The sequence below is a fragment of the Tinamus guttatus genome, unplaced genomic scaffold (assembly GCF_059628265.1).
Source record: "Tinamus guttatus ecotype Peru unplaced genomic scaffold, ASM5962826v1 Tinamus_guttatus_pri_ptg000773l, whole genome shotgun sequence".
In the NCBI taxonomy this organism is placed as follows: Eukaryota; Metazoa; Chordata; class Aves; order Tinamiformes; family Tinamidae; genus Tinamus; species Tinamus guttatus.
This window is the reverse complement of record NW_028289307.1, coordinates 671-20,675: the sequence shown is the minus strand read 5'-3', so window position 1 is coordinate 20,675 and position 20,005 is coordinate 671. Positions and strand designations below refer to the sequence as shown.

The 20,005-nt window shown below is 53.8% G+C and overlaps 2 protein-coding genes across 2 annotated transcripts; one reads left to right on the top strand and one right to left on the bottom strand.

Annotated features, from left to right (window-relative positions):
• Window positions 1–2,713: 2,713 nt before the first annotated feature.
• Window positions 2,714–9,650, bottom strand: CLTA (clathrin light chain A). The gene is made up of 8 exons (XM_088537450.1): window positions 9,438–9,650; window positions 8,941–8,959; window positions 6,876–6,898; window positions 5,481–5,598; window positions 4,859–4,970; window positions 3,943–3,996; window positions 3,065–3,100; window positions 2,714–2,917 (listed from the first exon to the last, which is right to left on the bottom strand). Exons 1-8 carry the CDS (start codon window positions 9,648–9,650, stop codon window positions 2,746–2,748), a joined length of 747 nt encoding a protein of 248 aa, XP_088393576.1. The 3' UTR covers window positions 2,714–2,745.
• Window positions 9,651–14,573: 4,923 nt separating this feature from the next.
• NANS (N-acetylneuraminate synthase) lies at window positions 14,574–18,174 on the top strand. Its single transcript, XM_088537451.1, is given in 7 exon segments — window positions 14,574–14,705; window positions 14,805–15,020; window positions 16,154–16,253; window positions 16,494–16,648; window positions 17,370–17,384; window positions 17,386–17,637; window positions 17,965–18,174. Coding segments are annotated over 7 exon segments (1,080 nt in total).
• Window positions 18,175–20,005: the final 1,831 nt, after the last annotated feature.

The window sequence follows — 20,005 nt, the reverse complement described above, 5'->3', positions numbered from 1 at the left end:
AGAGGGGAGGCTCTGCTGGCATCGCACGAGGCTCAAAGCCAGGCCCGTGGGCCCTCTCAACAGTGTCCAGCATTTTTTTTTGAGCAAACCTTCCTGACTTGTTAAATTCGGGTCTGTCTTTATCCAGCTGTTCCTCAGCACAACCCTGCCAGAGTCACCTGATGACACTTACTTGCCACAAGGGCAGAACGAAAAGCAGCTGCCTAGTTGATGAGCCCACCCTGAGAGAAGCCGCCGGCCATGGGGCAGGGACAAGACTGTCTCCCACTCCACGTTTAAAGGCCTGTTTGAAGGGCGCTCATTCCTGCTCGCTGGCTGCTGCTTGCAGAGGGTCTGTTTTTCTCCCCAGTGATGTATGAGGAGAGGGGAGTTGGTGTTGGCAGTTTTTCTGCAGCCAAAGCGCAGCACAGTTTCGCTCGCTGCTGCTGCCATGCAGTAGCCTTGAGCTACATTAGTGGCTTTGACCACAGCTGGGGACTGTGGAGGGGACTGCTGACACATCCTTTGCAAAACAAAGTGAGTTTTGGGAAGTTTGACCCAAAACACCTGTGAAGTCTGGTCCCCTCAGGAAAACTGATCTTAAAATCTGGTCAAAATCATTTTTCTGGCAGCGGGGTGCTAGAAACCCACTACATAAACACAGGTGATGCCAAAACTCCTTACAGTTTTGCCCTGGGCACTCGGCAGGGGGGATGCGTGCAGCACCAGGGAGCAGCGTGTTGGGAAGTGGCCCTGGCAGCACCGCGGACACCCTCGGAGCTACGAGCCCTTCTGCTCCTGTGCAAACCCTGTCCCAGGGCCAGCCTGGGACAAGCTCCTGGTCCACGTGAAAAGCCCGGCCCCCACGCGCTCTGCATAGGGTGCTCCGCATGCAGCCAACAGAGACAGGTCGAAACGAGTGTTTCTAGCAGCTGAAATGCAGCTGCCAAAGCCCTGTGTTCAAGGCACTTATGTTTTGGCCTGGCACCAAACCCTTAGTGCCGACTTCATGCCTTGAAAGCAGGTGATTCACAGACATTTCTTGTTGATGAAGACTTAAAAAAAAAAAAAAAAAAAAAAAAAGCACTAAAAAGTGTTTATGAAGCTCTGCAGATGACCAGAGGACGGCACATCCCCTGCTTCATATTGCACGTCACTGTGGCGCTTGTGGATTTGCCCAGACCCTGGATAAACCAGGCAAGCTGCCAGTTCTTGGAAAACAGGATCACTCCCACACTGCTACGGCTTTCGGTGGGTCCTGGCACAGCGCACGTCTCCCTGGATGCATGCAGCATGCCTGCCCGCTCCACAGCTCACACGGGAGCCGTCCCCTCTGCTGCGCTGCCATCTTTCAAACTACAGGAAATACAAATAGCCTTTTAGCACACTGTAAACATAGCACCTGACTCTTTGTGACATAATGGGGTTTTATTTATTGAGGTATTCTTGCTGGAGCCTTTGTAGTCTATGGAGACTTTGGAGTGGAAATTAAATGAAAGTCACAGTCAATTTGGCTCAAGTCACAGAATCCCAGAATGGCTGAGGTTGGAAGGGACCTCTAGGAATCATCCAGACCAACCCCCTGCTCCAGCAGGGAAATCCAGAGCACGTGGCACAGGGTGGCACCCAGATGGGTTTGAAGATCTCCAGAGAAGGAGATGCCACAGCCTCGCTGGGCAGCCGGTGCCAGGGCTCTGTCACCCTCACAGGAAAGTTTTTCCTCATATGGAGACGGAACATCCTCAATGTGTGTTTCAATGTGTGCCCATTACCCCTTGTCCTGTCACTGGCCACCACTGAGAAGAGTTTGGCCCCACCCTCCCTACATCTTCCCCTCAGGTATTTGTACCCAACTCGCTCAGTCTTTCCTCACACAATGGCTGCTCCAGTCCCTTCATCATCTTCTTTGCCCTATGCTGGACCCTCTCTAGAAGCTCCACATCTCTCTTGTCCTGGGAAGCCCAGAACTGCCCCCAGTGCTCCAGGTGCCTCCCCGGAGCTGAGCAGAGGGGCAGGATCCCGCAACTCGCCCTGCTGGCAACGCTCCTCCTGCTGCAGCCAGGATCCCATTGGCCTTCTTGGCCACGAGGGCACGTTGCTGACTTACAGGTAACTTCAGTGTCAACCAGGACTCCCAAATCCCTGTCTGCGGAGCTGCATTCCAGCAGGTCAACCCCTAGTCTGTGCTGGAGCCTGGAGTTATTCCTGCGCAGGTGCAGCCAAGGTGCAAGTCAAGGCATAGGTGGCCGGAGTTATCACTGGGTGTCCCTGTTCCAGGGACCTGCTCTCTGCCTCTTTCTTGACTCACCTGTGGCTTCACTCACGAACTCGGGCTCCGCCATCACCATCCACAGGCTGCATCGGCCCGAGCTGCACCGCGGGGCAGCGGCACTGGTGCTGTATGCTCACCCACCTCCAGCACGCAGGGGAAGGAGAGCGAGACACCTCCTCAACTCATCCAAAGTCAACACATTTTGTTGTTGAAACAGATCTTTAATACCAGTAATAATATTGGGAGTGACATCTCAGTGCAGAGCAACACAGAGAGACTACAAATTCAGAGGTATCCCCATTCCAGACACAGGAAGGAAACGTGAGGGGAAACATGCAATCAAACAATGATCAGCTTTAGGTACATCATGAGGTTTGGTCCAAAAAAGACAAACAAAACCCCACCACACTGGAGCAGACGGTGCAATTACTATAGCACGCTGCTCCGAGCGAGGTCAGGGCGTTGCGTCGGCGGCATCACACCCACTGCTGCCCTCAGCGCACCAGGGGGGCCTGCTTGAGCGAGATGAGCACCGAGCGCATGCGGGACACATCCTTCGCCTGCTTGCTGGCCTTGGGGTTGAAGTCGCACAGCTGCGCCACGCGCTCCCACTCCGTGCCTGGAAACACGTCCTCCGCGTTGCTCACGAAGGCCTCCTCGGCAGCCCTGCAAGGAAGGCAGCGCAGCGCAGGGGTTAGAGCCCGCACGGGGCTGCACGTGGGGCGCCGGCGCTGGCGCCGCACACCAGGGTCACTACCACAGCGCTACTCCGCAGCACGTGACACTGAAGGGGCAGCGAAGGGTTTACTTAACTGTTCTAGGCTGTAGCAAGGATGGTTTATGTTTGTGCTTAAAGGTGAAGAGAAGAAAAGAAACAAGGAAAGTTAAAGTCAGATACAGAAAATGGGAATGAGCTCGTGCAGATGGTTAGCTAGCTGGGCATGCAGGTGCGGCCTGGCCTGCGCTGAGGAAATGCTGCCGCTCACACTGCGTGGCCCTCGGGCTGCACGCACGCTCTGGGAGCAGGGGGTTTGAGCGGAAAATCTGTCAAAGGCAGCTCCCGCAGATGGCAGAGCACAGTCAAACGACCCAGCAGTCCAGCACTTCAAGCTTTGCGTCACATCCCCCACAGGCGGGCAGGGGACCCCTGCGCCGCGTCTGCGCTGCTCAGAGCCTGGCACGAGGGCACCACGTTGCAAGCTGCCCCTCCGTGCCGTGCCTGCCCTGTCGGCCGCGGGGCCAAGGCTTGCTCGAGGGTTTGGGGAATACATGGGCAGACGTTCATCCCCTGCCATGGGCACATGGAGGGAACGTTCTCCGTGGAGGTGACCCTAGGGAGGCCGCACACGCAGGGCTGCGGAGCCAGCACAGCCTCCTGCAGAGCGGCATGCGGCGCCCCGGAGACACCTCTAGCTGCTGCAGTCTGCTCCAGAGCCCTCAGCAGCTGCCCAGGGAGCAGCACTCCGCACCCTAACCTCCAAGGGACAGGAATGGAATGGAGGGGTCCCTCCAGGAAAGCTGCGCTCGGCGCTGCGGATGAGTGCTGCTCTGCAGCCGCGGCCGTCCGCCCACGCTAGGGACTGCTGGCACCAAGTCCTCAGCAGCAGTCACCTTCACACAGCTAGCCCTATTCCTGCTGGTCAGCTAGGTAATGAGGAGGATCAGGCAGAATTAGTAGTTAAGCAACATACACATAACCGATCACGTCAGCGGAGGGTTGTCTGTAGAAAGCTTCATCTGCCACCCTAGGTAGCAAGTTGTCCAACAGGCAGGCAAGCAGTCAGGAGAGAAGAGAGAAGGATGAGAGGCAGAGAACGCAGTGGAAGGCATTCCAACAGGCACGTTCTCCTGGCACAGCCCGCAGAGCATCTTGGGAAACGCTGCCCTGTCCCCCCAGCCCTCCTTCCCCAAAGCTGAGCTGTAAATCTGCTCGCTGAGGACAAACCTGTCAGCCAAGCTAGGTAAGACAAAGGCTTTTCTGAAATACTGTCCGGCTCAAGTTCTGTGGGCTGCCAAAGCTTAAGGCAGGCCAAATGACCTGGAGAGAGTGGCACTGCAAACCCTTACACAAGTGCACATCTAAGTGGTATTCAGTTAATATCATCATATTTACTTTTATAAAACTTGAAATCCAAATCCCCCAAGGGGGCCTCTAAGAAAATCTAATATTGTCTTGGACCTGCAACCCAATCTGATCACTTCGAACTCACAGTAAGCCAGCTCAGCCCCCACACGTATGGCTTAGATAGAACCAGCGCATCGTTCTGTGCTGGTGGAATGGAGCCAGGTTCCTCCTCAGGCACTTCCAAAAGGAGCTGCCCAAGCTCTCACAGTGTTGCATGCAGCAAAGTGGGCAGAGGTGGAGCAGAAGGGCCCTTCCACGTGCAAAGGGAGCAAGCAGGAGTGCCAGTTCAGAGGTGGCTACAAGCACCAAGGACCTGTTGTCCTTGGACATTCAAGCTAGCTTCTCAGACAAAACATCGTCCTGCCCTCCTGGAGACCTGCCCCTCATCAGGAACAGTGACCTCGGCACTGGTGCTGCGGGAACCCTCCCCTTGCAGCAGGGCCACAGCAGCACTGCAGCCCGGGCACAGCCAGGCTCCTTACCTGTTGCTGGCCTTGGTTTTCTGCAGCTTCTCATCTTGCCTTGCATACCACTCCTCCAGCTCTTTTATGGCCTTCTCCTTCCACTCGGCCTCCTGCTTTCGCGAGTTTGCATCTGCAGAGCCAAGAACGGATCCCTCAGTTGTGCTGACAGGCCCTTCCCAGGGCAGGCGGCCCTGGGCCCCAGCGAGTCTGTGCGGGCATTTAATCCACACAGCTCAGCAGCTTCCTGAGGCAGAGCACTGCAGCCCCGCAGGCCGCAACACGCAAGCGCTGGCTAGCCAGGGGCTAGCTGGGGGATTAACATCCCTGCGGTCACAGATGGCCTCAGTGGCCTCACCAATTCCAGTATGAGCAAACACCATCCTTGGGGGAGGGCGGAAAAGAATCACAGTGGATGTTGGTGGCGCTCAGACACCTGTTTGTGCTGGTAAAAGCTGCTCCCTTTCTGTCTAGGATTGAGCAGCAGCCTACGGGCAAGCACAAAGCAAGACTCCTGCGCCAGTGCTCAGAGAGGCACTTGGCTGCTCACTCATATGTCCAAGCTCGCTGCCTGGCTAGCCTGTGGGATCTCCAGGAGCTCTGGGAAGCTCCACAAGGTGTCCCAAGGAAGAGCCCTCCTTACCGAGCTGCTCGAGGCGCTCCTTCTGCTCCTCCCGCCACTTGCGGATGCTCTCCGGCTCCGAGTGCAGCCGGTCAGCGTGCGAGATGGCGGCGTAGCAGTCTGTGGGACCGTTGCTCTCCTGAAAAGGAGGGGGTGGGAGTGTTACACCAACGGCAAAACAGCAGGGTTCAATTACAGTCTGCAAGCAGCACAAAGTCAGACATTAATTGAACTGAGCACTCACATCCGAGTGCATGTTTACTACTAAGATGAGAAACTATGATCACGGATTAGGGCTTATTTTAGGCAAATTAACACAAGGCTATCTTGGGTAAGTTGGGAACAAAACTTCAAGCTGGCTGGGAAACCTCGCTGTAAGAGAGCTTTAAATGTGGAGAAAGGCAGCAACCAGCACTGTAGTATGCAACTGCAGGCTTGGAGGTTGTCCACTTCGACTCACCCTAAGCACTGGTGGTGAAAATAAATCTTTCCAAACTTCTATCACTGTGCACAGGACTTCACTGCTGCGCGCCGTAACTTTTGTTCATTTTCTGCTTAAGGGAACTTTACAAGCCTTAATTAAAAGGCAACTTCCTAAGAAGATATTACATAATCTGGATTGCTGCATGCAACTCAGAACACAGGATGCAACTCCAAACTGAGCTTCAGAATAGTGCACACACTAGGATATATTTTAACTAAAACATGCTCAATCAGCAAGGCTGTTGCTAGTGGATTGGTCTCCCAAATTTGCTGAATGCAGCATTTGCCACAAAGGACAGTTTACGGGCTCATCCTTCTCCTAACAGAGCTAGGAAAACCCACTCCAGAAAGCACCGACTGGATCACAGCCAGCAGAGGACCTGGTTGTGTCCTCTTTGTGAGGGCTGCAGGGGTGCCAGCAAAGAAAGCACAAGCAGAACACCACAAATAAACTGCCAGAACTCAAAGGTATCCAAAACAAAGACTGCACAGACTAGTTCAGGGACAAACAAGTTACAGGAGCTAACGGAAAAGTTATGTAAAAGTTATGTACAGCAACTCTTTTCTATCAGTTAGCTCCTCAGAAGGCCCGTCTCAGTCAGAGAAGCAGGACGCATGACTTATCCTTATGGGATAAGCAATTTAAGAGACTAGGCATACAGAGCTGCTTGTATTGAGCTCATCCACCATCAGACACAACCTGTCCATGACCCACAGTGGTTATGCTGTAAGAAGCCACAATGCAAAGCAGATGGCTGCTCCAAATTGACTTTGATCACATTAGAAGCATTAATAGCTTTGAAACGAGGTAACAGAAGCGCCGCTTCGCAAAGGAGACAAGCACATTAGAGAAGCCATGGAAAATGCTTGTTTACATAAAAGTTGCAGCGCAGTACAACAACACACTGCAAATACAAAGTAATTCCATCTTACCTGGTAGACTTCTCCATTCACTACTTCATCAGCCCCTGCAAAGAAGGGACCGTTGGTTAGTGAGCTCCGTAATTGGCTCGGAGAGACCTATCACAGCATCTAGGAGAGCAGTTGGGCAAGCGTGGCGCCACTCCTTGGAACGCACTGATCCCTCTGTCACACTGTGGGTACTCCTAGTTCTCACGCAGCTCTAAGGACGGGATTAGCACTTCTAGCGAAAGCTGCTCCCAGCCTTTGGAGGGCTCCCCGCAGCATGATCCTCCAAAGGGACACGGCAGGAACGGGAGTAGGACAACAACTTGAGCAGCTTGGGATGGAACCGTACAACAAGGGAGCGGCAGGGAGCGTCTCGCAGCTGCAGATGAACGAGACTGATGCAGTGAAACTGTCCAGATCTCAAACAAACACCAAGGCACCCAGACCCTGCACAGCAGCCAGGCTCCAGGAACATGGTGTCCCAGGAAAGGACAACACAGCCTGTTTTCTAATAGACTCCTGTGCCTGAAGGATGATGGTTACTCCATCTGCTTGCTGCATTTCTGGAAGCTGCAGAACGTGTACAAGAGGCACACGAAGGTGACAGGACCAGTTTGCTTCGCAGTCGTTACCCTGAACATCACTAAATACCAAGGTGGAAATCTCCTCTTGCATGTACTGTTCACACACCGACTGGGGCAGGTACAATTAACAGCTCCAGTGACAACCGCAGCCCACACAGGTGACACGCTTGGCCGTGATTCCCCTTCACTGCAATCCTATTAGGGATGGATGTCTGTGCACACAGCAGTGCCCCTTCCTGCACGTCCCACAGGTGCCAACAGCCGGGATGGGCCTCTCTGCCTGCCTGGGAAGCAGTGAGGCCCTGTGCTTGCTGCTGCACGGCCCTACGGAGCCTCCCAACAACCCAACGGGGCACGAGCACGGGCCGACCCACGAGCTTGGAGGGTCACTCCGTCTTGAAGGGGTCTTTCAAGAGCCCCGATAATACAGATGACTTTCTTATTACATCAGTGAAGGAAAAAAATGCTCATAAAGATCTTCAGAGCAGAGGCTGGTAGTCAGAATTGCGAAGAAGGAGGGTTCTTGCCGAGACCTATGTGCATGTTGGCTGTTCTTGCGCATGGCAGTAGATGCTGGCCAGCACAGAGCCAGAGTGTTTTCTGAGAGCGCAGGCACCAGCAGCTTTTTGAGTTTTCACACGCATTTCCTGCAGCCTTGCGCAGAGCCTGCGAGTGGCCGCGGAGAAGGCTCCACGCGCGAGCAGGAGCGCTGGCAGCAGCTGCACACACAGCAAATACCCTCCTGTCCCAGCTCTCTGGGATTGCATAATTCATTGTAGCTGTGTTTGCCAGCGTGCACCTTGGTCAGGCTGATACAGGACACGTGCAGAAGCTGCTGCTGTGTGTGTTGACAACGGGGTATTCATTTCCACACAGCCTTGGCCTGGGAGGAAGGCGAGAGCACAAGTAGGCAAGCTCCCCGTTTGTGGGAGCGACTTACTTATCATTTGACACAAGAGTCTTTTCAGGGGTTCTTGCATTACAACGTAAGGAAACGCGGCAAAGAGAAAATTAAGTTTTTCTAGCTATACGCTGTCAAGCCCCTATGCTAAGCACAGACTAACAGATCCCAAAGAGTGCTCGTTTCCTCTGCCCTAGTTGTAATTCTGCTGCCACGTCCACAAGAACACAGCAATAACAAGCTCTCGTTGCCGCTGCACCTCCTGAGCCCGGCGCGGGTGCCAGCGCCGCCGAGGCTCTGTGTTGTGTTCCCCCATGACTGCTGCTGCACGTTGTAAAGGACAAGCCGGGCCTCCTTGCCGTCATGGGGATGACGGCCCTAGGCGCATGCCACCTGATGGGGTGGCCACCTCCACGGGTCATGACAAGCCAGGGTCCAGCAGTCACCAGATAGGAACTGCTTCCACGGTGCGATTACCTACAGGGGGAAGCAACTCTACCCTAACTGTTTTCTCAAGATAACTGAGACTCCCTGCCAGACTAAGAAGCATTGCAAGTTTCCTATGGCTTACAGACAACCATTAAATGCAACTAGGTGCCTTAACCGCCCGCCACCCCCTCAGACTGGACCCATCCTGGCTTGCTGGGAACACGCTGCAAGGTAGCTGCAAGCAGACTTAACGCTGTAAGGCTGGAGAGGAGGGAGAAGCTCCACTCGCAATACGCACGGGACACCCCAACAGGCAACAGCTCTGTACAACCGTTTCCCACCTCCCGAAACTGTGCCTGTGCCTCATCTATGCAGGGAAAGCGCTGAGCTCGCTCTGCCCCTGCAGCTTGCAAGGCACAGTCCCTGGGTCACGGCCTTCCTTGAGAAATTTGGCACCGACTTCTCATTTGAGGCTCACATCTTCAGACCTCGTCTGAAAGCTGCCCGAGCAACAGCTTCTGCTCTGGCAGGGCTGCGAGTAAGGAGCTCAGAGAGGCTGCGGCTAAAATAAGCAAATCCCCAAATCCCCAGCCGGGATGCGCCGGGATCGGCCCCGGCCCGCGAGCGGAGCGGGGCGGCACCGCCGAACGCGGCTCCGCGGCCCGCGCAGACCCCGCCGCCCCGCGCACCGGCCTGCAGCTCGGCGGGCACCGCGCCGCCCTCCAGGATGTTGTAGCCCTCGTCGTTCTCGATGCCGGCGATCTCGTCCTGCTGCTGCGCCAGGAAGGCGGCGGCCGGGTCCTCCTCGGGGCCATCCTTGACGCCGTTTTCGGCCTCCACTGGCTGCACCGGCTGCTGGGCGCCGAAGGGCTCCGCGTCGGACATGGCAGCAGCGGCAACAGTAGCAGCAGTGGCAGCAACGGCGGCAACGACGGCGGCTTCCGGACTCCCGCCCCTGTCCAACGCGCGGCGCGGGGGGGCGGGGCGGCGCCGTGCCGCAGCCAATGGGCGGGTGCGGCGGAGGCACGGGCGGCGCCGCAGCCAATGGGCGCCGAGCGCGCGGCGGCAGCGGCGGGAGGCGGCACTGAGGCGGCACTGAGGCGGCCGGGGCGGCGCGTCGCGCTCCGCCCGCTGCGCCCGGGCCCGCAAAGCGTCTGCGGGAAGTAACGGGCGGAATAACGGCGGACAGAGGTTGCGCGGCACCAGAGCCTCGTGGGCCCGGTTGTCCGCCCGCGGCGGCGCCGGCTGAGCCCTTCACGGCGGTGCCAGCGGGCAGCCCGCGCGCATGGCGCGCGCTGAGGCGATAATCCCGCCCGAACACGGCTCCGAGGGGGGCCGAGTCCCGAGAAAGGCCTGTTCTGGGAGCCTGCCGTCTCCCGCATGGATTGGCTCGAGGTTAACTGTGGCTTTGGTTATACTGTGTAGATCATTTGCCTGGAAAACAAAACTTAAAAAAGATACCCCAACCTCATCCATCGGGACAGAAAGCTTCAACCTTGCTGTGTGACTCTCGCAGCTCGCTCGCAGGTTGCACCGACAGCCACTGTTCAGTACAGGAGCAGCAGCCAAATGACCTACATGGGAACCAAGGACCGCCGGCCTATGAAACACTCACAGGCTGGCTCCATTTCTCCATGGTCTTTGGAAACAAATGACATGAAATTCCCATTTCCAAATGTACTGACTTCTATTTTAAACGTTGTTTTAAAAGCTATTTGGATCTTCGTTATTTTTTTTTTTAAAGCAAGTGAACAAGTAGTTTTTTTCTAGTATTTACCAACATATGAGGCGGCAGCCATGCAGCTCCAGCATGATGGAAACCACTGCATCAGAACGGGTGTCACCACTGGCTGCTTCAAAATGTTTTTCAGCAATGGCGCGTTCTCGAAGCAGACAAATTTCAGACAAATTTCAGGAGCAGGTATCCTACAGGTGCCAACAGCCTGGAGGGGCCTCCCTGTCCGCCCGGGAAGAGCAGCGAGTGTGCGGGGATCACGGGGGCAGGCCTGGCCCAACGGAGCAGCTCTATGAACATCTCACCCAGTTGATCAGAACAGCTTGTTCTGGAGCCGGGGCAGATTCAGGGAATGGGTTCTGGAGGGAGCATCAGCCGACCAGCCTCCTTGGAGGCCACTCTCTCTCCAGTGCTTTGAGCGTTTTCTTATACAACTGCTGACTTGCCTTCCTCATCTCGTGGCCATGCGATCTGATTTGCAGAAGTGCTGAATTCTTGTGGCCACAAAACAACGGGAAGAGTGTCCAAAACCGGCACAGTGTTTATAAAATACCTTGTCCTTGGCGTCTCTCAATGGGCATTCGGACTGAACAGGCACTTCCCACTGTTATCATTTTGTTTTGGTTCTGCTCTGTAAATGCAGGGCAGAAAGCGAGAGGCACAATTCCCTCTCTCCTTTGTGTCAAGTGTTTACAAGGCAGGTTTTGAAGATCTCCAGAGCAGGAGACGCCACGGCCTCTCGGGGCAGCCTGTACCAGGGCCCTGGCACCCTCACAGGAAAGAAGTTCTTTCTCGCATGGAGATGGAACTTCCTGAGTTTCAGCTTGCACCCATGACCCCTTGTCCTGTCACTGGCCACCACCAAGAAGCATTTGGGCCCATCCTGCCTACACTCTCCCCTCAGGTACTTGTACATGCTGATCAGATCCCTCTCAATCTTCTGTTCTTCAGACTAAACAGGCCCCACTCGCTTAGTCCTTCCTCATACGATAGATGCTCCAGCATCTTAACAACCTCTTTTGATTAAGTTCCCAACCTAATCCAGCACCATCCCTAGGGGAAGAGGCACTTAATAACGAAAATATAGAGAAAACAACTTATTCCTGAAGAAGTGCCGCTGTGAAGGATGGGGAAGAAAACTGCTCTGCACGTAATGCGGACGCAGACAGCTGGAATGCAGCCATCCCGGGTGGGCGTGTGCAGGGCTCCCCATCTCTGTTCCCGACACGGCCTCCCTGCACGGCCGTTCCATGCCTGCCCCTGCTGCTGTGCCAAACAAACAGCTCCAGCGTCGGGGGCCTGTCCCACTGGAACGGAAGGCAAAATTCCAGCAGAAACAGCGTTTTAGACACCACAGGGAGCTTCATCAGTCCGATTTTGCAATTGCTGTTGCTACAGCCTCACCAGAAATGTGAGTCAGAGATCTCTGATACTGGACAGCATAAGGAGGTCTGCTTGTTTTCAGTGGGATTTTTGCCTGCACGAAAGTGTCAGTACCAAGGCCATCATTTGTAGTACACAGTATATAGTCCCCTATCTTACAGGAAATCTAGGTGCTAGGTAACAGGGGGACACCCCAGCAGTGTCCAGTGTCCGTGGCAATCGGAGAGCGTTTCCTTACAAAATGAGAACAGCCCCATCACTTGGAGCACAAGGGGAGCACAAGCAAGAGCACCTTCAGTTTATGAGCACCGAGCATCCCCTGTCAAAAATACTCAGCTTTCCAAAATACGTCACAAAAAAAAAAAAGAAAAAGCATTTGTTTTCACTCAATTTTCTGAGAAGTGTGTGGGCTTCTCCTTGTACAGAGTCAGGACTTGCAGCCACCGAGCTGTTGAGCCTGTTGTAGTCCCATGTTTGCCATCCCCACCGAGCAGAACCCGCTGCCTCATTTCCAAGGTTACCCTAACTCTGAATACCAGAAGGATCCTTCCGCGGCAGAAGCCTGAGACTTTCAGCAAATTCCATGGATGTTCTTCGGTCACACCAGTGGTTAATGATTACCATCCAAATAACCAGGGACTAGGTTATCCTTGAATGATTTTGACAGCTTAAGTGAACTGACACAAGCAGCAATCTGAACTCCTTACTTAGCTCAGTCAGCGTCCTCCTATAGTGACAATTCTCTCTCATCCACGCATCTCCATCAAATCCAGAACGTCCTTGTTTCACCTCTTCCTATGTAAGGCTTTTTGGTTGCTGTTTTTTGGTACAGGATAATCCAGGCAGCCACTAAACAAATCCTCCATAATTCACCTGAATATTGCCTTGGTTCTCACTGGGGAGAAGGCAGCAATCACCATGGCGGAAGAGCATTCATGAGAGCCTTCCAGACCTCCCCTGGCCTCCTGAAGGAAAACCTGGCAGTTTCCACAGTTCTACAGATCATAAGCTAAAGGGGGGATAAGCATTCCCCCTCAGGAATGATCAGGGTTGGAAGGGCTGAATGTCAGCTCCGCTGCACACACAATATTTTCTTCTGCAGCACTGCTAATCTTTTTTTTCTTTTTTTCTGACAAAAATGCATACTTGAATTATTTTGTAAAGAGGAAATAAACTGTGATTCACATAAACAAGTCTTGCACTCTTATGAGGTTTATTCAAAAGAAATCTGGAGGAAATGAGGGGAAATGAGGAGAATTAACGCCTTTTTTTTTTTTTTGGATAGAGACCAGACTTTGTCCGCCCGGCGTCTCTTGGTTTAATTCTTGTCTAGCCCACCTCATTTTACGCCACACGGCCCAGGGCCAATCTCACTGTCCTTGACGCTATGCCGTAGCTGCCTGATGCGGTGCATAAATTCCCGCACACTGCACGGTGCTCCTGCCGCCGCCACTAGCGCGACCGGCCCGTGTTTACACGGGAACGCGCTCTTGGGCCCACAGTTGCATCGTCCTGCGGCTTCGATCCTGCCAGCGCTCCTTAAAACATCTCTGAATGCCCAAGGGGCAGTAGCTGCAATCCTGGGCAAACCCTCGGAGCCAAACGACGGGTCAGTTATGGGCAGGGCAAAGTATGCATGGAGAGGAGGGTTGAGCAAAGGTGCTTTTTCTTCTTCTTCTTTTTTTATCTCTTTTTTTTTTTATCCCTGTTATCTCTTATTGTTACAAAACTTACGAAACGAAACAAGTCAAACCTCGCCAATGCATCCCATTTCGAGGCATTTTTTCAAGGTAAAATAAATTACTATCTTTTAAATAGCAATATATATATATATATATATTATGAATAAATACAATTAATTCTCGGTGTTAAGAGAACTGATAACATAGACGTGTGGAAAATCCTACTGTCAAGAACCGAATGTCCAAAAAGGAGACAGAGGAGTCCTAAAACTTTATCCCTGTGGGGTCTCTCAAATTGCTGGAGGACGCAGCCCCCCGTTTTATCCTAATTTCCCGAGCGAGGGACGCCCTTTCCTTTTCCCCAGTGGCCAAGGTACTCAGAAGTTACAGCCTTCCGGCCCGCCTATACCAAACGCCTGTCTCCCTCCATCTGTTCTCACCTAAGGTCACCTGACTCCTTTGTCCCCCTTGCTGAAGAATGTGGGGGAATTCCCTTATTTCCCTTATTTGTAAAGGCCCCCAACTCTCGGCACCTGCTCCTTTGTCCCGCTCGCTCATGGCTCCGCCCAGTCTCTCCCCTCCCTTTGTCCTGCTCTTCAGCCAGACTGTGGGGAAATCCCCTTGTTGGTGAATACACAAACTTGAGCATTCCGCTCAATAGATATTTAGGTGTCTATGCAACAGACTATGTATCTCGTTACGCGGCGGGGGGAGAAACAGTCTCGGCTAGTGAACCGCAACTGGAGCGCAGCCCGACCCCCTCCGACCACCCCCTCTGAGATCCCGCCGCGTCTTCCTTCCGCTCCCGCTTGGAATCGCGCCGCCCCCGCCGCCATCCCGCGCCGTCCCCCCCCCCACCGCCGCCATCCCGCACCGCCCCCGCCGCCATCTCGCGCCGCCCCCGCCATCTCACGCGGCGCCCATTGGGCCGGGATTGGCAGCGCGGGCGCGCGCGGCGCGGGGCGGCGAGCGCGGGCGCAGTGGCTCCGCGGCCGCGGCAGCGCCATGATGTCGCGGGAGATCGAGCTGTGCCCCGGGCGGCGCGTGGGCGGCGGGCAGCCCTGCTTCATCATCGCCGAGATCGGGCAGAACCACCAGGGCGACCTGGACATCGCCAAGCGCATGATCCGCATGGCCAAGGTGCGCGGCGGGGTGGGTGGGTGGGTGGGTGGGCGGGCGGGCGGGCGAGCGCGGTGGCGGCGGCGGCGCGGCACGCTCAGGGCCGCGCTGTGCCCACAGGACTGCGGCGCCGACTGCGCCAAGTTCCAGAAGAGCGAGCTGGAGCACAAGTTCAACAGGAGGGCCCTGGAGCGGCCCTACACCTCACCACACTCCTGGGGCAGAACGTACGGCGAGCACAAGCGGCACCTGGAGTTCAGCCACGAGCAATACCGGGAGCTGAAGCGCTACGCCGCGGAGGTCGGCATCTTCTTCACTGCCTCGGGCATGGACGAGGTAGGCGAGCGGTCGCGCCGCGTGTCCTGCCGCGCAGAGCAAACCCCCAGGTTGTGAGCGAGGCCCCCGCGCGTGCTGGTGACACAGCAGGATGTCCCCGGAGCCAGTGACGCTCCCTTGGCTTTCCCAGCTGCTCAGGGCTCTTCCTGCTCCTATACCAGAGATGCACCGAGTTTTCAAGGAATCAGGTCTCCTAACGGGAGTGCCGTAGCCCGCCCTGTGTCATCACTGCCTTCCTGGAGGAGAGCCGAGTGTGTTTGCTGCCTTCTGTCTTGGTGCCTCTTAATAGAATGTGCGTCCAAGGCGCGAGAAGTCAAATCAGCACGGTGTGGAGACAGGAAAATTGAATGAGGGAAGATGTGTTACTGCGTTAGATGCTATCTCTGATGTCTGGGCGCTGAGTAAATTTAAAAGCTACAAGGAAGGAACTGAAAAAGTGTGTGGGGGTTTGTTTGTCAGTTTGTTTGTTTTCCGCTGGGTTTTGTTTCTGTTTTGGTTGGTTTTGGAGGGTTCTGGGGCCGGATCAGGATTTCACTGCTTTCTTGGTGTGTGTGGAGAGAGGTGAGCTGTTGTGCTGCTGCCGTTCTCCTTCACGGCCTTCTTTTTTTTCTCTCCAGTGGCCTTTTAGGAATAAAAATCATATATATGCTACATTTCTGTATATTATGTTTCACCAGAATCATTAAATTGATTGCATGAATAATCTCTTATAACTCGTGAATTGCCTTAAGTGTAGCATGGATGTTTTTTAGATGGGGGAGGGGTATTTAAGCAATATTTGGAAAATCTATTTCACCTTCGCAACCTCTGTTTTTCCAGTGCCGTGTTTTTGAAGCAGATCCATGTATGTCCGTTTGCCTTTTTGGGTGCCGCTGCTGGAGACAGGCTGGAAGCTACAAGCCCTCAGAACAGAGCGTCTGATTAGTCTGACTTGTTTGTTTTGTTTCAGGCTTTGGTTCTGTGGCAGTATGTTTTGAGGAATATGTATATATTTTATCACCTTGTGCATTTAATAGGTTTTGGTTTTGCTCTTGTGCATTCGTGTGCATGTTTTAGAAGGGTGGTTCCTGTTAGTCCCTCCAAGATGGACTGGTACGTTAAAATTCAGTGATTTTGGTTTCCCTTTTTTGCAGATGGCTGTGGAATTCCTACATGAACTGGATGTTCCATTCTTCAAAGTAGGGTCAGGAGACACAAACAATTTTCCGTACCTGGAAAAGACCGCCAAGAAGGGTAAGCCTTTTCTTTCGGGCAGCTTCGCGAGCATCTCTGTGTCCCCCTGAGTTGCCTTATATCCATTTTTGGAACAAACCTAAAATACCTTTAAAGAAAACGGAGGGGGAAAAAAATGACCCAACGTGTGTTTCTGGCCCTGCTGAACTCATTTGCTTCAGAAACAGGAATTGTGGCCGCGTTTTGGGCCTGCTCTGTCAGTGGAGCAGGGGTCAAGGCGGCTGTGTGCTTTGTGCCCAGGTCGGCCCATGGTGATCTCCAGTGGGATGCAGTCCATGAGCACCATGCAGCGGGTGTACAGCATCGTGAAGCCCCTCAACCCCAACTTCTGCTTCCTGCAGTGCACCAGCGCCTACCCGCTGCAGCCCGAGGACGTGCACCTGCGCGTCATCACGGTGAGCGTGGTGCGAAGCCGCGCGGGCCCTCACGGTTACGCAGGCAAAAGCCAGAGCTGGGGGCTAGCATGGTACGGAAAGAAACGATTACCACTAAGAAAGCATCACTGAGAATATGAACGGAGGGAGGCAGGTGGGAAGCTTTCATTAAGAAGGTTTTGTGTGAGTGTCAGAGCAAGGAATAGAATGGATTAGGCAGTGCTACAGTTTCCTGTGCTGAATGTATCACTGGGATATTGCTGTCAATGCGAGAAAATCCAACGTTTTCCAGCTTGGCCAGCCACTTGGCTGTAAGAACAGGGATTTGGCTGGAGCTGGGGGAGCCTGCTCCGGCTGCTGACCAAGGCAACCACTGCCCTTCTCCCCAGAGGCCTGCTCCACAGCCGTAACTCTGAGACGTGGGCTTTTGGGAGCCTGAGGAGGACAGTTAAACACAAAAAGCCTACAAGAGGATGTAGAATAGAGTGTATTCCCGCTGTTCTTGTCAGTACTGATTATCCGGTTCTGATTTCAGTCAGTATTCATTATCCCGGAGACCTCTGTAGAACAAGATGGTCAGTAATGTACCCTAGTTTCTTAAGAAACGTGTGCTTAGTGTGGCCAACTGCTTGTTTTGTGGCGCTGTAGCTGTCCACGTTTTCACTGTGGTTATTGCTGCTGAATGTGCTCTGCTCTGAAGTTGCTGCCCTGCTAATGGAGACCCACTCTGCCGCCCTTCCAGGCCTACCAGTCGGCCTTTTCCCGACATCCCCATCGGCTACTCAGGACACGAGACGGGCATCGCCATCTCAGTGGCAGCCGTGGCTATGGGTGCCAAAGTCCTGGAGCGCCATGTGACACTGGACAAGACGTGGAAGGGGAGCGACCACCAGGCGTCGCTGGAGCCCAGCGAGCTGGCGGAGCTGGTGAAGGCCGTGCGCACAGTGGAGAGGGCCCTGGGCTCCCCGCTCAAGCAGCTCCTGCCCTGTGAGATGGCCTGCAATGAGAAGGTAACGCTGCGCTCCCCACGTGCGATGCTCTGTCTGCAGAAAAGCCTTGCGTTGATGGCTTCGTTCTCTGCAACGTGTCACTCTGGGTCAGCTACTCGGCTTCCTCTGCATTCTGGTTTGGAGATGTTCCCAGGAGCCGTGTTTCGGGAAAGACAGAGCATGTCCAGCAGTGCCGGCTGCCGTGCTCTTACCCTAGATATGATGTTAGAGTGGGTTGGTGGAGAGGACATTCCTTCCCCAGCAGCTGCAGGCATTTGTATCCTGTTCAGCGTCCTCCCAGTGGAACTCCGTTTGACTTTTGTCTTCTTCCTAATTTATCCTCTGTAGCTGGGAAAATCTGTTGTGGCGAAGGTGGCGATTCCCGAAGGTACCGTGCTGACACTGGACATGCTGACCGTGAAGGTGGGAGAGCCCAAGGGGTTTCCCCCTGAATCCATCTTTGATCTGGTGGGACGGAAGGCTAACGTGAACATCGAAGAAGACGAAACCATTGTGGAACAGGCATTGGAAAATCACGTCAAAAAAGCAAAGCATTAAAGCACAGCGTTCTGCGCCACCCCTTTGGTGATGTGGTGCTGTACCACCGCACTGCGTGTTTAGGTCTAGCAGCATTGTAGGTTATTAGAGGGGAGGGGGAATCTTGAGAATTGCAATGGATCAGAGCACTCCAGTTCTTGCGGGCAGCAGACGGGTTTATGTTACAAATTTTAATCAGAAAACGTATATCAACATGGTGTTCAGAAAATGCCGTGTTCTCCCTTTCCCATTCCACTTAAACTAGTTCATTCTGCCAAATCAGAGACCAAGGTCTGTCGCTCTCCAGGTCCCTTTTCTGATGAGGTTATGCGAAATGGTTATGGCTTGTCTACGCTTTGAGCTGCTCTAACTGCTCTTTGGTGGCGCCCTCTCCTGTTGTTTCTTCCACCTCTTTAATAACAGACTGTTAATCTGAGCCCACGCACATGAGAGGTGGTGTCAGTGGCATCATCCGTGCAATCTAGCGGGTTTCGCAGTTGGTTAGTCCCAAGGACTGGGTTGGAAGCAGCTCTCTGTGTGGAGATGGGCGCATGGGAAGTGGGGCTGTGCAGGGAAGGGGAGATGCCCGCTCCTGCAGTGCGCGCCGAGGACATGCAGTCTCTATGAGCAAGCTCTTTCTCCATGTGCCTGAACCTCTGGAGGAGGCAGCACCAAAATGGCAGTCAACAGCGTATGCAGGAAGCCCTGTGTGAGGCGAGGAGGGGCCTTTTGTCCTTGCTTCTGAATTGAGAGGCAAAGGAGGCAGCCAGAGTAAATAAAAATGCATCTAGGATGCATCAGTAGCCATCAGTAGAAACAAATGTAATTGCTCGTGGCGGATACTCCACAAGAACACCAGACTGCAGCCTGGGTCCTCCTTGAATTTTTTCAGCAACCTGCTCTGTGGAGCATCAAATGAAGATGGAGTCAGTGTTTTGTTCCTTCTTTTTTCCACACTGTCCTGTGAAATCTAGGAGGCTGCTGCACCACTGCCGCTCTGCCTCTGCCCTGGTCGCCACAGTGGTGACAGCTGTGGGGAACCTGTTGCCTCCTGGTCGTGACCTGGGATCTTAGTGTGGAGTGGGGGGGTGGGTTAAGTTGTGGGAGACTTAACTGTTTCTGTTGGAATCAAGTCTTCAAGAGTGAGGGGAGTCCTGTCCTTGATGTGGGAAGAAGAAATTCTTGGGGAGAATCATGTGCTTGTTCTGGTCTGTAAACCTCAATTCATGGAATATACCTGCCTTATCTTAAGAGACTACTTGATTCTTAAGACTTTTTGTTTTGAATTGCAAGCCTGAAAAAAATAAAAGGATCTTATAAAGGAAGTTGTTGTTTCTATGTTTCCATAGGTGGTGCGACCTTGCCTTTGCCAGCAGGCTATTCCAGTTTTGGTCTGTGAATCCCCCAGCCTTCCCAGCCTCCCATGAGTGGCAGTGCTTGCTCACTGCAGCAGGGCATTTCCTAGACAATGCAGTAAGCATGGACTCCAAAAAATTTCTGAAATTTAGTGTATATTCGGGGTAATAAGAGAATAAATTAGTATCATACAGCTGTGATAATGTACAGATAGCTTGCCTCTTCCCTGTGAATTCCACCAGTTCCTACCCAGGGCCACGCGGCCATGCTCCGTTCCGCCACGTGAACGGACGGCCCTTGCTGCCAAGAGCCTCCCGCTCTGGTGCTCCCCGGTTCCTCGGGTGCCGCTGGATGGCAGCGGCAGCTTCACTCCGTGGCACATTGGAGGCACCCGGAGGCTCACAAAATGCGTCCTTCAGACTTGAAAGAGAAACTCCACACGTGTCTAAATTATCACAGTTACAGGAACATTACCTCAGTACTGTTGGAGAACCTG

What these genes read in the sequence shown, in the direction of transcription:
- CLTA (XM_088537450.1), bottom strand. Translation starts at nt 9,650, where the DNA reads ATGTCCGACGCGGAGCCCTTCGGCGCCCAGCAGCCGGTGCAGCCAGTG. An exon ending in TGAATGGAGAAGTCTACCAG is followed by an intron (nt 5,599 to 6,875) that starts GTAAGATGGAAT and finishes CCTCCTTTTCAG; the next exon opens with GAGAGCAACGGTCCCACAGA. An exon ending in GGAGCGCCTCGAGCAGCTCG is followed by an intron (nt 4,971 to 5,480) that starts GTAAGGAGGGCT and finishes TTGGCTCTGCAG; the next exon opens with ATGCAAACTCGCGAAAGCAG.